Consider the following 17570-nt stretch of genomic DNA (forward strand, 5'->3'; position numbering starts at 1 on the left):
ACAGGCACGAACAGACGCACCCTCAAGCGCAACACTAACACTTTCCACAACACTACCACTCACTTTGTCACTACCCACTGCACTCTTACCCTTCAACTCCTTGACGTCTGCCATGAGTTGGTTACGGTCACTCGCCAATGACTCGACTCTCTCACCCAGAGCCTGGATGGCACGCATCATATCTGCCATCGAAGGTTGTTGAGTGCTAGAAGGGGGATCAGGAGCAACCACTACAGGGGAAGGAATAGGTTGTGGGGCATGGGGAGAGGAAATATCAACGGAGCGAGATGAACTTCTCCTGACTCTATCTCTCTCTAGCCTACGTGAATATTTCAGGAATTCGAGAAAATCGAATTCCGAAAGCCCAACGCATTCCTCACATCGATCTTCCAATTGACAGGTTTTACCCCGACAATTGGAACAAACGGTGTGCGGATCGATAGAGGCCTTCGGAAGACGCCTTGAACAGTCCCTAGCACTACACTTTCTGTATTTAGGGACTTGAGAAGGGTCAGCCATCTTGAATTAGTCAAAGGGGAATTCAAAATCTATCCAAGTCGTCAACAAATAATCCAAAATTCAATAAAAGAATGCAAGGAAGTATTGAAGATAACCTCTGCAAAGCGAAAGCTAATAACTAGAAATGTGTACTTCACCAAAATCTGTGAAAACCAATCCAGTAAGCAACAGCGAATTTAGTAGGTCTTGCCGGTGGCACGACAGAGAGAAAATTGGTTCTTTGTTTACTTGGAGTACTAAGTACCTGCTCGACAGATGGCGCTGTTGATGTACACCCCCTCCTGCATAGCGATCGCTGGCGTATTTTGACCGTAGGTTTTTCTGTCGGGCAGCAGAGCTGCAGCTTATATGATCACCGGCTAAGTTTAATATTGAAAAGTTTAAATTCACAGTACAGTACCTTAGGGAAAACACCCTGAACTTATTGTGGGTCGTGAGTTTATATGCAGGAGGAAATCGTTTTATATAGTTTTCGGCAACCTTATACCTGCATAATTTATCAATAAAAGGATAGATGGTGGAGAGTGAGTGAGGAAGGATTAGGAGGTATCTGTTTGGGGTGGGAAGATCAAGAGGGAGGAAAAGAATTAGATGGCGAGATAAGGTGAAGGAGGATATGGAGAGAGGAGGATTGGTGGAAGAGGATGCTTCTTCTTCTTCTTTGTCTGCATCTTTTCCCACCTTTATATGGGGTCGATGTTTCTGGCCAGCGTTCTCCATCTACCTCTGTCCCACACTTCATCACAGGTTAATCCCTTTGATCGAAGGTCATCCTTGATACAGTCCATCCACCTTCGCTTTGGTCTCCCTCTCCTTCTCGTTCCCTGTACCTCCATTTCCATCACTCCCCTCCCAATATATTGTTCATCTCTTCTCATGACATGACGATACCACCTCAGTCTACTTCTTGCATCTTATCTGATAGTTTTCTAACTCCTGAGGTACCCCTAATTACCTCATTCCATATCTTATCTCTTCTTGTCACACCACACATCCATCTCAACATTCTCATCTCTGCCACATCAGGCAACCAACCCCTTAATGTAAGGATAACAGCGGGAAAGAAGACTCAATATATAGTTAAACATCTGGGAGAGAGAGAATGGAATATAATCCAAGTACAGTATATAAAATCTAATACATTTACATTCTATAAAAAGCTGAACAGGAACTGTTTTAATCCAATTTCCAAATTGATTAAGACTCGTTCTTTTACCTTGGTCTGACTCGCTTGTGTAAAATGCCAAGCGAAGATGACGGGCTCTGGCTTCTTACCAAATCCCACTATCCTACCAACAATTCAACTGCCATTTACCATTTTGTTACCAATCACTTGGCTCTACCATTAACTATTGTAGTACTGATCCAACCACTTTCTCAAAAATCAACAAAGACACCTTTCAAATCCTGAAAACTCTACAACTGGATTGCCCATTTTCTAAATTCCAAACCGAGTCTGAACAGAGGCCAGACATTTGGTATTCATGACTAAGACTATATGAAGTTCTTGAAAGCTTATGGGCTTGCAATAGGTTTGCCCGGTGGTGTCACCTGTAAGGTCTACTGAGAATTACATGGGGAGAGGGAGATAGACGAGAGAAGCTAAAAAAAATTTGTTAAGAGGTTAAGAACCTAGCAGCTTTTGAATGATTAATTTGTGATAACTACCGGGTAGATTAATTTAAATCATGTCTTGAGTTGAAATTGATGAAATTACTGAGACGGTTCCTTAAAAAATTAGCGATTTAAGTGATTCAAATTCACTTCATAATTCCAGTTATTAAAACTGATGCCAATCCTATATGAATTGTTGTCCTCATAATTTTATGGTGGTTCATATTTTCCTTTTCTTCTTTATGGGACTAAATCAAAAGATACTTTTTTCACAACTTCCCTCATGTCATCTCTCGATAAGAAATTTTTTTTCTAGGATGGCTTCTCGAACCCTCTTCAACAAGTGATACTTCAGTCAATGTTCCACAGACCTTAAGAGAGTCCTTCCTCCTCTCAGGCCACTTCATAAAACCTGTAATGCCATCTTCCTATGCTAACCTTTAAAATCTTCTCAAAGAATTGACTTTCCCTTTATGTCTACTACTGAATTTTGATACTCTCTCTTTGACACTTATTGTAGAGTTTCCTGTTCTTTAAGAAGTAATCATAAATTGTGGTTAAACATCCTATTAAGCTTTCATCTCTTTCTTTTTGACAAAGAAACAAACCAACCCCTAAAAAACTAAGCCTTGAATTTATGTACAGTTACATATGAAACTGCGCCAAGAACGAAGTGATTCTCAAGAATAATTTACATAGACACGAAACTAGCAAAGTGAAAGTTATTTAGTACCTTGTATAAGCACTTACCAGACTAGTTGTTGTTAAGAGTAATATGAATAGCTAAATAAACATAATCTAAATCTGGTATTCTCAATGTACGTCAGTAAGACCCATCACAGTTTTAGTAACAATTAATGATAAAATGACAAAAAGTTACCCAAATGAAGTTAAAAGGACACATCAAAGAACCATCTTAAAGAGACATTTTCACAAAGCTAGGTTGGATTACTTAGAACAGAAAATCTTTAGTTTTCTTAATGGAGATTTTACTGACTAATAGTTCTAGCTATTATTATCATAATTACTTGCAAAGCTACAACCCTAGTTGGAAAAGCAGGATGCTATAAGCCCAAGGGCTCCATCACGGAAAATAGCCAAATGAGTAAAGGAAACACGGAAAAATAAAATATTTTAAGAATGACAACATTAAAATAAATATCTCCCATATAAATTATAAAAACTTTAACAAAACAAAAGGAAGAGAAATAAGATATAGCATGTCCAAGTGTACCCACAAGCAAGAGAGCTCTAACCCAAGACAGTGGGAGACCATGGTACAGAGGCTATGGCACTACTCAAGATAACCCCTTTTCAGTAGGTGAGTTGTATACATCACAAGGATATTTGAAAGATGAATCAGAAATACCTGCTTAGGCTGGATAAAGTGCACATATACTAGCTACTAACTACTGTATAATAAAAAAGATATATTTGACTTATAGGGACTATATATGTATACACACCTAATCCTATCAACAATATCTTAAGAGGCTATTTTGGTTTCATATAGTCCTGACTACCTAAACTTTTAAATAACACCTCTCAATTAAGAAAAGCATTTGTAGTACATCAGAATTTCCATTCAATTAATGTAAACATCAGAATTACGGACTGTCTTGGGTTAGAGATCTCTTGCTTGAGGGTGCACTCGAGCACACTATTCGATCTTTATTTCTTCCTCTTGTTATTCTGAAGTTTGTACAGCTTATATATGAAAAATTTATTTTAATGTTATTGTTCTTAAACTTCTCTTGTAGTTTATTACCTTATTTCCTTTCCTCACTGGGCTATTTTCCCTGTTAGAGCCCTTGGGCTAATAGCATCCTGCTTTTCCAACTAGGGTTGTAGCTTAGCAAGTAATAATAATAGTAATAATAATAATTATAATAATAATAATAATACCAGTAATTAATGAGTCATTAAATGCCTGACATTTGACCAAACTTCCAGGAAGTTTTCCTTAACCCTGGATAGGTACGGTGGGTCGTTTGCGACCCCGAGCGTCAAAAAAAAACAGGTTTTTCTCACGTGACTCACCCCTGTGACTGAATTTGTGGGTGATCGACCTGCAGGAGGTGTCTCCCCTACACGCTCTAGTAGTGTCCAGATGTGCATTGCTGTAGCTGTACTCCTTCCCCGATTTCTGAGACGCGTCGGGGTCGTTCGCGTCCGAGTTTACCCTTCTGAGGTAGTTTGCATAATTATCAAAGTTATTACGTATTATGAAATTGTCGTAGAATGGTGCAACTTGTATAGGTTATCAGTTGTGGAAAGTCTTGGTGGATTGTTTGGCTACCATGTGCATGTTTTTTTTTTTAGTTAAAATGTCGTTCATCACCACGAGGACCATTTTACCGCGAGTGCCCCTTTTTCATTTTTTTTCATTTTTTTGCCAAGTCATTTTTCCGTAAGATATTGCCAAATAGTGTCGTAAAACTTTTGCTTGTTTAGTGTTGGAAAGTGTGTCTAGATGATCTGGCTGCCCATGCATGACTTTGTTTTTGTCAGATACGACGTAGTTATTGGTATATTGGGTATTTAACTGCGGTTACCAATTTCTGTTTTTTTTTCAATATTTGTAAAAATTACTACGTAGTAAGGAATTGCCGTATATTATTCATTTTTTTTTCATGTTTATGTGTTAGAAAGTGTGCCTTGATGGTTGGGCTAACACGTGCATGTCTTTTTTTTTATCTGAGATGTCGTATATTAGAATGTCGGGCATTTTACCGCGAGTGTCCCTTTTTAATTTTTTAAAATTTTTTTGCCAAGTCATTTTTCCGTAAGATATTGCGAAATAGTGTCGTAAAACTTTTGCTTTTTTAATGTTGGAAAGTGTGTCTAGATGATCTGGCTACCCATGCGTGATTTTGTTTTTGTCAGATACGACGTAGTTATTGGTATATTGGGTATTTAACTGCGGTTGCCAATTTCTGTTTTTTTTTCAATATTTGTAAAAATTTACTACGTAGTAAGGAATTGCCGTATATTATTGATTTTTTTTTCATGTTTATGTGTTAGAAAGTGTGCCTTGATGGTTGGGCTAACACGTGCATGTCTTTTTTTTTTTTATCTGAGCTGCCGTATATTAGAATGTTGGGCATTTTTCCGCGAGTGCCCCTTTTTATTTGTTTTGCATTTTTTTGCTTAGTCATGTTACCGTAAGGAATTGGCAAGTAGTGTCGCAAAACTTATATTTTTATAGTGTTGGAAAGTGTTTCTAGATGATCTGGCTACCCATGCCTATTTTTTTTTTAGCCAGATATGGCGTATATATAAGTATGTCTTCGATTTTCCTGTGATTGCCATTTTTTCGTTTTTTCCCATTTCTTTCAAAATTACTACGTACTAAGGAACTATCACAGAGTAATATTTCATTTATATGTTTATTTGTCGGAAAATATGCCTTGATGGTTTGCCTAGCACGTGGCTGAAATTTTTTTTTTCTGAAATGCCGTATATTAGAATGGCCATTTTTCCACGAGTGCCCCTTTTTATTTGTTATGCATTTTTTTGCTTAGTCATGTTACCGTAAGGAATTGGCAAGTAGTGTCGCAAAACTTATATTTTTATAGTGTTGGAAAGTGTTTCTAGATGATCTGGCTACCCATGCCTATCTTTTTTTTAGCCAGATATGGCGTATATATAGGTATGTGTTCGATTTTCCGGTGATTGCCATTTTTTCGTTTTTTCCCAATTCTTTCAAAATTACTACGTACTAAGGAACTATCACAGAGTAATGATTCCTCTAGATGTTTATTTGTCGGAAAATTTTGTTTACTTTTTTTTTGATTGAATATCATCAAATTTTTTTAGCTAAAATATTGTTTTACATTTTTTTTTTTCGATTTTATTTCCCTTCAAAAAAAATTTTTTGGGTCAGAATTTTAATTTTATAGTCGTAAAATAATCGACAATTATCCAGCAACCCACCATACAATTTTTATGCATATCCAATAATAATTAGATTAGTAAATAACACCTTGAAATTGACATACCCTTCCTACATTTCAAGTGGCAGATTAGGGAGTCTGAGTCAGTGTGGTTGGCGGCCATTTTGTGGACATATCCGAAGCGTAAGCTGCCCTATCTATATATATTCTTGTTCCCTATAGAATTTGTGATATTTTGGTATATTTTTACCTGCATAAATATCATATTATATATTAAATATATGTATTTTTTTACGAAATTTCCAAGTACTCAAAAAATTACCTTTAGATATGGCCCCTGATATAAATGTAATTTACAAAATAATGAAGATTTTTTTACATATTTCTATTTTAGGATAACATATGTTTATTCCCTAAAAAAACTAGCCACTTCCTATTTCATTTGGGTACCCAAAAAAATTCATGAAATTTGGACAATTTTTTTTGGCCAAAAAAAAGTTACCCTTTTTTTCTCATTTCAGATCTTCACCTCCATGGGTCTGACTTCATCCAAAATACATCAAGATGTGTCCTAAACATTCAAGAATCAATTCCTAAAAGGATTTGTGTATATATGTATAAACTTTTTTTATATGAATTTTTATGTCAGGTCTTTTTTTTTTTCTACTTAATTTTTTAAAATATTTATAATAAATAGTTTTTCTGCAGATGAGTAGTATTTATCTTTACAGTTGTTTTAAGCATTCATTGAAGTTTTTTTTGGCAAAAGAAAAAAGGAGGTTACTGCAAAAACTGATTTTTCAAGAATTTTTTTTGGCGTCGGGGTCGTTCGCGTCCGAGTATACCCTTAAAGGGGTGTCCGAGGACCGTACCTATCCAGGGTTAACCAAAATCTGAATCGACACTTACCCCATTAGTTTGAGGCACTTCAACTCCATGTATATCCTAGACGGATGGGAAGTCGGAATAATATGTTTGACCGCAAAGTGGCGCCTTCCATTTATGGTGGTCGAGTGCTTCGTGCGAGCAAAATATACGGAACTGAATGTTCCATTTCCGATAGTGTGGCTAATTACAAATAGTGAGTCGAGTTGCGGGACGGCATCTTGAAGAACGGCAATGGCATCTTCATCTGGAATGATTAATTTAAAGTTACAAATCATATTACAAAGATAATTACAATCGATCGGTATATTGTACATTGTGTTAAGATAATGAAAACATCGTCTTCCCTTTATAGTCATAGTTGTGAGCCGTAACTATTCAAGTCTGCTGTAAGTCTGTTTGAGGAGACCGTCTGCTATGTCCTGCTATTTTTTCTCTAATTATTCAAAATACACCATTTCTATATGTGTTTTAGACATATATACAGGGGGTCCTCGGGTTACGACGCTGATCCGTTTTTAAGACGCGGTGTAACCCGAATTTCCGTGTAAGTCGGAACACCATAAATATACGTACTGTACTGTACTGTAAAGTATTACTGTATACTGTACTATAATAAAATGTATCAAATGACATAAAAACAATATTAGAAAAAGAGAAAACAATTCCTTACCACATGAATTAAAGTAAATATCAATAAAAAAAGAAAACAATTCCTTACCACATGAATTAAAGTAAATATCAATAAAAAAAGAAAACAATTCCTTACCACATGAATTAAAGTAAATATCAATAAAAAAAAAGAAAACAATTCCTTACCACATGAATTAAAGTAAATATCAATAAAAAAAGAAAACAATTCCTTACCACATGAATTAAAGTAAATATCAATAAAAAAAAAAGAAAACAATTCCTTACCACATGAATTAAAGTAAATATCAATAAAAAAAGAAAACAATTCCTTACCACATGAATTGAAGTAAATATCAATAAAAAAAAAAGAAAACAATTCCTTACCACATGAATTAAAGTAAATATCAATAAAAAAAAGAGAACAATTCCTTACCTTATTCCTATGGTTGGCTTGCACACTGGAAGGGATGTTGCAAGGGACGGAGAGACTGGTTTATTGTGGAGAGGAAGGTGCAGAAGATGCTGGAGAAACTGGGGCAGGTGAATCAGGATTCTCTGGAAGTGAGACAGAAGATGCTGGAGAAGCTGGGGCAGGCGAGTCTGGAGGTGAAGAGCCTACAAGAGGTGGTGGAGAAGCTGGAGAAGCAGAGGCAGCTGAGGTTGATGGCAGAGGCTCTGTAGCAATAGAGGCAGCTGAGGTTGATGGTAGAGGCTCTGTTGCAGGCAAATCTGGAGTAGTAGAGGCAGCTGATGTAGAGGGTGCAGTTCTCTCTACTTTCTTAAAATACCGCTCCAGGTTAGACTGGACAGAGAGGATCCTCTTCTCATCCAAAATCTCCTTATAACACTGCAGTAAGTCCATGACACCTCTGGAAACCCTGGTGAACCTGTCCATGTTGGGATCTTGAGCCTCGAAAGTTGCCAATGCTTGTTGTATCTCGGCAAAACCTTTTGACAAGCCCTGCCTTGTGAAAGCCTTAGGGTCTGGGGTGGGGGCTTCTTCCTCTTCTTCTATGATCTGCTTCTCCAGTTGTATCAAGTCCCCAGCAGATAACTCCTCTCCATGAGATTCTAGCAGCTCCGTAATATCATCAACCATTCCCTTGAGTGCCCTTGGATTTTCAGCCTGATAGACCAGCATGGGCTTCAGTTTGAAGTCGCCAGCAGCATTTCCCCCAAGAAGCAAAGTTAGCCTCTCCTTGCCTGCTTTATGACCGGGTGCTGACTTCTCCTCCTTTGCTATGTACGTGCGGTTAGGCATGCGCTTCCAGAATAAACCTGTCTCATCCGCATTGAACACCTGATAAGCAGAATAACCCCCCTCCCTAATTATCTCAGCCAACGCTTTAGGAAATTCACTTGCTGCTTTCTCATCCCCACTAGCAGCTTCACCTTGCACTTTAAGATTATGGTAATTGGCCCGAGCCTTAAATCGCATAAACCAACCCCTACTAGCCGAAAACTCTTCACTTTCACTTTCTCTCCCCCTTTCTTTTTTCAACGCTTCAAACAACCTTTTAGCCTTCTCTTGAATAACCATTAAGCTCACTGGAATATGCCGTTGATTTTGATCTTCCAACCAAAGCACTAATAACCTTTCCATTTCGATAATTAAACCACTACGCTGTTTCGTTATCACTGTTGCTTTCATTGGAGCAGATCCTTTTACGTGTTCAACAATGCGCTCCTTATCTTTAAGGATAGTAGCCACGGTCGAACGGCTAAGGCCAAGCGATCGGCCAATGTTCGTTGGCGTTTCACCGTTTTTAGACCGCTTAATGTCTAATTTCACTTCCATGGTGATGGCCTTCCTTTTCTTCGATGCACTACCATCAGAAGAATCTGCCTTGCGCTTTGGAGCCATAATGAAGGGCAAAAAGTTCAAAAAAACGATCAAACACGTGAGAGAAAGAACAGGCAATCACAACCAAAAATGGCGTATGAGTGGAACTGAGCGACGCCGTCTTCCTCGCCCACAACCACCGCAAAGCGTATTCATCCACCGCGCGCTAGAAACTAGTTCGCAATTGTTTACGTCGCTTACGACGCTAACAGTGTAAGACGGAACGACGCTTAATATTATTTTTATATTTTTATGGGGCGCGTTCGTAACGGCGAAACCGCGTAAGTCGGGACCGTCGTAACCCGAGGACCTACTGTAATACTTTCATAAAAAAATTTCAAATCCTTTGCTCAAAAACTTTTCTATTTATTAGCCAAAATGATGATTTTCAAAAAAAAATTTAGGTACTTTTTCTCCACTAATATGACACCAACTGTATTGAAAATCATACCATCAAAACTTCTTTATAAACCGAATAATTCAGAGTGACAGATTTTGTCAAACACCATACTGGACGGTTCCCTTAATACATGCTTCATTGCGCAGCCAAAACTTTCAACTGACATAAGTAGTCTAATATGAGCAGGAAAGGATAGTGACATGCTAGCCGCAATTAGAATATTTTTATGATACTCAATACTTTATCTTGTACTGTCAGGTAATACAATACAGTATCTTTGATTTCATAGCATGTATACAGACTATGCAACATACAGTGTCATAAAATAGAGTATTCTTGATTTCATAGCATGTACAGTATACAGAATATGCAACATACAAATTGATTCATGGAGAAAATACTTTTATGTTTTCAATCATATAAAGTATATTAAAAAAAACGCAAGGCGTATACTATACGGGTGCTATAAATGGAGTGAGTTCACTAGCGTGGGTTGGGTTGGTAGTAGTAGCTTACGCAGCATAGATGTTGAACGGCACCTCGCTGTTTCAGGGATTTTGAAGAGGAAATCTCTAATTGGTGCGAGGCCTCTGGTTATGATTTATCTCGCCCCAGTAATATACCGACACCTTATATAGGTGAGCAAGCTGGGTTCAACCTGGCATTCCTATGCAATTTTTCTCTGGTAATATATAGCAGTTATATACCTTAGAAATGGTGCTAAAAGGAGCATTTCACTGGGCGGCACAGGTTGAGCCCAGAAAATGTATATGGTGTATAGTCTATTCAAATGAATAAAAACGAGAATATTATATTGTGGTGCATGAATTGCCCACACAAAACTGGTTGAATACAATCATAAATAATGCGGTAATTTTGTGCACACAATACAAAACATATTACAGAGAATTCGCTTCATAATATTAACAGCATACAAAGGAAACATTACATAGGTCCAATAGAGGATGAAAATAAGGATCTTAGCGAGGGCATGAACATTTTGTAACTTTTATGGACTTTATTATTTCTCAATGTGTAATATAGTTGTCTGTAAACTGAGGACCCAAGGATAATGAAATGATTACAATGTGTTGTTTTTAACAGCTACAAATTAAATTATCTAGATTTGGTTGGGATAATCAATAATACTAGATATATATAAATGTCAAGACATAAAGCTAACAAACCACAGCCTTCAAATGAGAAGAATAAACAAACGAGAAAAATGACCTAGTAACAACACAAATTAAACAATTTGTATATTTCCTAACTGTACAATTCCAAGTCCTTATAACTTCAGGGAAACTGGAACGGCTGTTAAAAATTAAACACCAGCGATAGCCGAGGGATTGCTGTAAAAGAGACCTCCTTCCATCCTTCAGAATGATTGTGACGTGCGAGACTTTAACCTTGCAAACTCACTTCGCTAAAGCTAAGGATAAATGAAAGATCTAGACTTGGATCTTTGTCTAACGCTCATCACAATGGCTAGTACGGTGCATGCATACATATATGTATATACATGTATTATAGCCACGAAAGGAAAAATGAAAAAGACTTGATTGGAGTTAGTACTTTCATCCACTCAGGACATTATCAAACAGCATCAGGTGGCCGTCTCCAGGGGTTCTCTTAATAATGCCTTGGCCTCCCACTGGTTAGGGTCAAGTCACAGAATTGGTTGGTCAAAGACGGAAAAAGTAATCCATGTAAATGACTATTTCCAAAGGAATATTGTTGAATCATTTTTAATCTCCTGTACTCAAGGTAGAAATTTGAATCTAAGCCCATGTCTGTTTTCCGTTAATCCAGTACTGTATTATCCTTTTATCCAAAATCTGACTTCTCCGGAATTATTAAGAAACTGACAGCTGTTGGATCCCCTTCTGTATAAATACGATGTCTTTGTATATGTATTCTCATTGCTGAGTTTGATAATGTCCTGAGTGGATGAAAGTACTAACTCCAATCAAGTCTTTTTCATTTTTCCTTTCGTGGCTATAATACATTTTATATTCATCACGTGTCAGCTTTCGTGATTTCTACACATGTACTGTATATACATGTAAATGTTAGCCAAATGAAATAAATATCAGCATGTAATCTTGATTTATTTAATGCCTATTAATGGTGCCTTTGAAAGTTCATAGCCTCTGGATTGGTTGCGTATAAATAAGTATTTATAATATGTCAGATTTATATAAACATATTACTTGTATCTTCAATATTTCTTAAAATGATTTAGGAGTATATTTCAAGGAACTGAAACATAATATTAATATCTTGCTGATTAGGTAAAATCATTTATATATCTTTATATATCTCATGAACATAGACAACTCCAATGAGGAGATGTCTATATTATTCAGTATGGTAACTGCTCAAAGCCAAGGGGTATCCTTTCCCAGCAATGACTTAGAGGCGTTTCTCTTGGCAAAGAAAGGAACAAGGTAGAAAGCTGCAGAGGACCATCATACATACCTAGATATCTCCCGAGTAATTTCTCGCAAATATCTTATTAGGAGGAGATGCTGCAAAGTCTCAAACCATGATGTGCAAGCAAATTCACAGATTGGAGACGCATTTAAAGGTGCAGTTTACAGAGTAGTTTTCCATATGGAAGTTCTTTTGAGAAACTGACTAAATTTGCTACAGATCAGGAGCCCACTTGCCTTGTGGGCATCTGAGAGCCACTACAGGCAGCCTGAAACCTGGCGTGATCAACTTCCATGAGTCCAGGTTGTCATCAGTCTGTACGGCTACAGGAGACCCTCAAAGAAAATATGAGGGAATATTATATTTACTAGGGGTCAGTGATACTTCTGTTTTCCCTAAGGATCACCCCAATGCGAACTTAGGTCACCTTCGCCCAATAAAGTATTTCAGAACAGCACAAGAAAAACCAGAGGGAGACACGGCAAGTCGGGCAACGCTAGTCTTCTTGACTGAAGGGTGGGCAGGGCCTCACTACCACCCGACAGAACAATAATCATAACTACCTCGTTAAATGTTAACAACCATTCCAGCTTTGCTGAAGTCACACTCCCATAAAAGGACAGTAGTCTGCATTAGTGTAGGAACAAATACAAATTACTTTTTAAATTTTTATATTTCTAGGAAGACACCTTAATTGATAGGAGATAGAAATATTGACAGTATGCATTCTTGATAAAGAACTGAATTCATAGCAAAAGAAGGGTTCCCCATTAAAGAACGAATGTATCAGGCTTTTATAGAATATCACAAATGGCAATACTGTATACACTATTCCCATACCTACACAAGACCTCTGCCTTTACAGTAATGTAGAATATTCCAGTTTACTGTATGTATTATAAATAATTTGACGCAGTTCCGGTAGACCTTGCTGCTTCCTCCTGTCGCCTTGGTGACCGCTGAGGTAGCAGCAGTAAGGGGATTCAGCATATGAAAATTCATTTGTGGTGGATAATGGGGGAGGGTTGGCTGTGGCACCCTAGCAGTACCAATCAAACTTGGCTGAATAGCTCGTCAGGCTCGGAAGAGCAAAGAGAGGAAAAGTCCCCTTTCGTTCCTTTTTCTTATGTCGGCTACGCCCCAAAAATTGGGGGAAGGGCCTTGGTAAATAGCTAGATTATAAATATACATCCACTATAGATACAATAAACTTTTACTTACCCCTTCGTAACGTGGCATCCTGAGCAGCAACATCAGGACTATCCATATGTGTAGATTAGGTAATATTTTGCAATTTCTGCAATGTTGTCTGAAAGAAAAAGATGACCTTTAGATTAAAAGTAATAATTTCATTGCTCATCAAAGTTAATTTCTATTCTTCATTTGGAAGGGACAACCTTGACACCTTATTATAAAGTAATAAACTCTAAGGTCTTCATATCAGTACTGTACTAATGTATGAAAGACTGACCATTACAGTCTAGAAAGTTCAAACAATGCCTTAGGTAATGTGTGAATGTCAAATATTTTGGAGACAAGTTATATTTCCTTTCAGAAAGTATCGTTTTTGCTTCCTATGTATTCCTAATCATTTAAGCATTAATCCATCACTCTTACGAAGATGGATTTATTGATATTTATAGAGTGAAAGACATCCAATTAAAAAACTTTTGCATTAATTATAAATAATAGTATACTATTGCCTGTTCCTACTTTAACATCATTTAGATGTTAGATGTAGCCTTGTATTAACCAATTGAAGATGAAGAAATTAATCATGTTCTTCATAACCATTTGGACCAAGCACAACTAAAATGATTGACAAAATAAAAAACATAATACATGACTTTACCCTTATACTGATAGAACACTAGTTGAACTAAAATGATATTTTAATTATAAAATAAATTTTTGAATATACTTACCCAGTGAATATATAATAGCTGAGCCTCCGGCGGCTCGACAGAAAAAACACAAAAACTCGCGAGCGATCGCTATGAAGGTTGCGGGTGTGCCCACTAGCGCCAACTATCGGCCAGATACCGCATATACATGTAAACAGACCCAATTTTTCTCATCCCGCTGGGTCTCTATCGGGGAGGAAGGGGGGGCCTTTAATTTATATATTCACCGGGTAAGTATATTCAAAAATTTATTTAATAATTAAAATATCATTTTTAAATATTTAACTTAGCCAGTGAATATATAATAGCTGATTCACACCCAGGGTGGTGGGTAGAGACCAGAGTTAATTAAGTTTACAGCGTATATGCTTAGAGTTTTTGACAGTTATATCATAACAAAACCCAAATATATAAAGGTACCTGGTAAGGAAGTTGACTTAGACGATTACTCTGCCTTATTAGTCTGTCTTCCTCACGAAGCCCAGCGATCCTCTTAGGATGCTGAAAGACTCCCAGGAGCTGAAGTATCAAGGGCTGCAACCCATACAACAGGACCTCATCAAACCCCTAATCTGGGCGCTCTCAAGAAATGACATTTGACCACCCGCCAAATCAAAAAAGGCTGCGAAAGGCTTCTTAGCCTTCCGTACAACCCAATTAAAAAACATTTCAAGAGCAGATTAAAAGGATATTGGAATTAAGGGAATGTAGTGGTAGAACCCTTACCCACTACTGCATTCGCTGTAACGAATGGACCCAGTGTGTAGCAGTCCTCGTAAAGAGTCTGGACATCTTTTAAGTAAAATGACGCGAATACCGACTTGCTTCTCCAAACGGTCTCGTCCATAATACTTTGCAGAGATTTATTTTGCTTAAAGGCCACGGAAGTTGCTATAGCTCTTATTTCGTGCGTCTTAACCTTAAGCAAGCATCGGTCTTTTTCATTCAAGTGAGAATGAGCCTCTCGTATTAAAAGTCTGATAAAATATGACAAAGCATTCTTTGACATAGGCAGTGATGGTTTTTTAACTGAGCACCATAATGCCTCAGATCCACCTCATAAGGACTTAGTACGAGCTAAGTAGAACTCAAGAGCTCTAACTGGACACAGCACTCTTTCAAGTTCGTTGCCTACGATCTCTGACAGGCAAGGTATATCAAAAGACTTAGGCCAAGGACGAGAAGGCAGTTCATTTTTGGCCAGGAAACCAAGTTGAAGTGAACATGTGGCTTTTTCTGTAGAAAAGCCGATGTTCTTACTGAAGGCATGAATTTCACTGACCCTTTAAGCCGAAGCCAAGCACACTAGGAAAAGCGTCTTGAGGGTGAGATCCTTCAGGGAGGCTGAATGTAATGGCTCAAACCTGTCTGACATGAGGAACCTTAGGACCATGTCTAAGTTCCATCCAGGAGTTGCCAAACGACGTTCCTAAGAGGTCTCGAAAGACTTAAGGAGATCTTGGAGATCTTAATTGTTGGAAAGATCTAAGCCTCTATGACGAAAGACCGAAGCCAACATGCTCCTGTAGCCCTTAATCGTGGGAGCTGAGAGGGAGCGAACATTTCTCAGATGTAAAAGAAAATCTCCGATTGGGCTACAGAGGTACTGGAAGAGGACATAGATGCTGGCTTGCACCAATCTCGAAAGACTTCCCACTTCGACTGGTATACTCTGATGGTAGAAGCTCTCCTAGCTCTCGCAATCGCACTGGCTGCCTCCTTCGAAAAGCCTCGAGCTCTTGAGAGTCTCTCGATAGTCTGAAGGCAGTCAGACGAAGCGCGGGGAGGCTTTGATGAACATTCTTTACGTGGGGCTGACGTAACAGATCTACCCTTAGAGGAAGACTTCTTGGAATGTCTACCAGCCATTGAAGTACCTCGGTGAACCACTCTCTCGCGGGCCAGAGGGTAGCAACCAACGTCAACCCTGTCCCTTCGTGAGAGGCGAACTTCTGCAGTACCTTGTTGACTATCTTGAATGGTGGGAATGCATATAAGTCCAGATGAGACCAATCCAGTAGAAACGCGTCTATGTGGATTGCTTCTGTATCTAGGACTGGTGAGCAATAGATTGGTAACCTTTTGGTCAACGAGGAGGCAAAGAGGTCTATGGTGGGTTGACCCCAAGTAGCCCAAAGACTCTTGCCCACGTCCTTGTGGAGGGTCCATTCCGTGGGTATCACCTGACCCCTCCGACTGAGACAGTCTGCCAAGACGTTCAAGTCCCCCTGGATGAATCTCGTCAACAGGGAGATGCCTCAATTTCTTGACCATATGAGAAGGTCCCTTGCGATCTCGTACAGCGTGAGGGAGTGTGTGCCTCCTTGCTTGGAGATGTACGCCAAAGCTGTGGTGTTGTCTGAGTTGACCTCTACCACTTAGTTTCGAAGAAAGCTTTCGAATTTCATCAAGGCCAAGTGGACTGCTAATAGCTCCTTGCCGTTGATGTGCATGCTCTTCTGACTTGAGGTCCACAGACCCGAGCATTCCCGACCGTCCAGGGTCGCACCCCAACCCAAATCCGACGCGTCTGAGAACAACACATGGTTTGGGTTCTTGACTGCTTGGGATAGTCCCTCTCTCAGACTGATATTGCTGTCCCACCATTTCAGGCATGCCTTTACTGGTTCGGAGACTGGGAATGATACCGTCTCTAACGTCTTGTCCTTGTTCCAGTGAGAGGCTAGATGGAACTGGAGAGGCCGAAGGTGTAGTCTCCCTAGCGAGACAAACTGCTCCAGGGATGAGAGAGTCCCTACGAGACTGTTCCAACTCCTGACTGAACAAACGTTCTCTTTTCAGCATTAGTTGGACTTCGAGCAGGGCTTGTTCTATTCGGGTGGCAGACGGAAAAGCCCGAAAAAAACTGGACTGCGAATCTCCATCCCCAAATATAGAATAATCTGGGATGGGATCAGTTGGGACTTTTCTAGGTTGACCAAAAGTCCCAACTCCCTGGCCAGACTCAACGTCCAATGTAGATCCTGCAGACAGCGAAGACTGGACGATGCTCTGAGAAGCCAGTCGTCCAAGTACAGGGAGGCTCGGATTCCCGATAGATGGTGGGATTTTGCCACATTCCTCATGAGCCTCGTAAACACGAGAGGAGCAGGACTGAGGCCAAAGCACAGGGCTCGAAACTGGTACCCCACATTCCTGTACACAAACCTCAGAAACGGTTGGGAATCCGGGTGTATAGGAATGTGGAAGTATGCCTCCTGAAGGTCGAGAGAGACCATCCAGTCGCCTTCCATTAATGCTGTCAAGACAGCCTGGTAGACTTCATCGTGAAGTTTGTCTTGACAATGAACACATTGAGCGCACTTGCCTCTTACGTACTCCTGCAGTGAACATGCCTGCCAGATCATTGGAGCCATCCCTGATAGACTTGTTCCTGCAGAGAACGTGGCTGTCAGATTATTGGAGCCATCCCTGATAGC

At 39.0% G+C, this 17570-nt stretch overlaps 1 protein-coding gene across 1 annotated transcript in view; it reads right to left on the bottom strand.

The window, feature by feature from the left end:
• LOC137647152 (cell division cycle 7-related protein kinase-like) overlaps positions 1–17570 on the bottom strand; it is an 88334-nt gene that overhangs the window by 56572 nt on the left and 14192 nt on the right. The window contains exons 2-3 of the mRNA XM_068380426.1: positions 13448–13535; positions 6939–7161 (exon numbers count right to left, since the gene is read on the bottom strand). Coding sequence (XP_068236527.1) covers positions 6939–7161; positions 13448–13493 — 269 coding nt within the window. The 5' untranslated portion in view covers positions 13494–13535. The remainder of the gene's footprint in view (positions 1–6938; positions 7162–13447; positions 13536–17570) is intronic.

Source organism: Palaemon carinicauda, chromosome 9 (genome assembly GCF_036898095.1).
Source record: "Palaemon carinicauda isolate YSFRI2023 chromosome 9, ASM3689809v2, whole genome shotgun sequence".
NCBI classification, from domain to species: domain Eukaryota; kingdom Metazoa; phylum Arthropoda; class Malacostraca; order Decapoda; family Palaemonidae; genus Palaemon; species Palaemon carinicauda.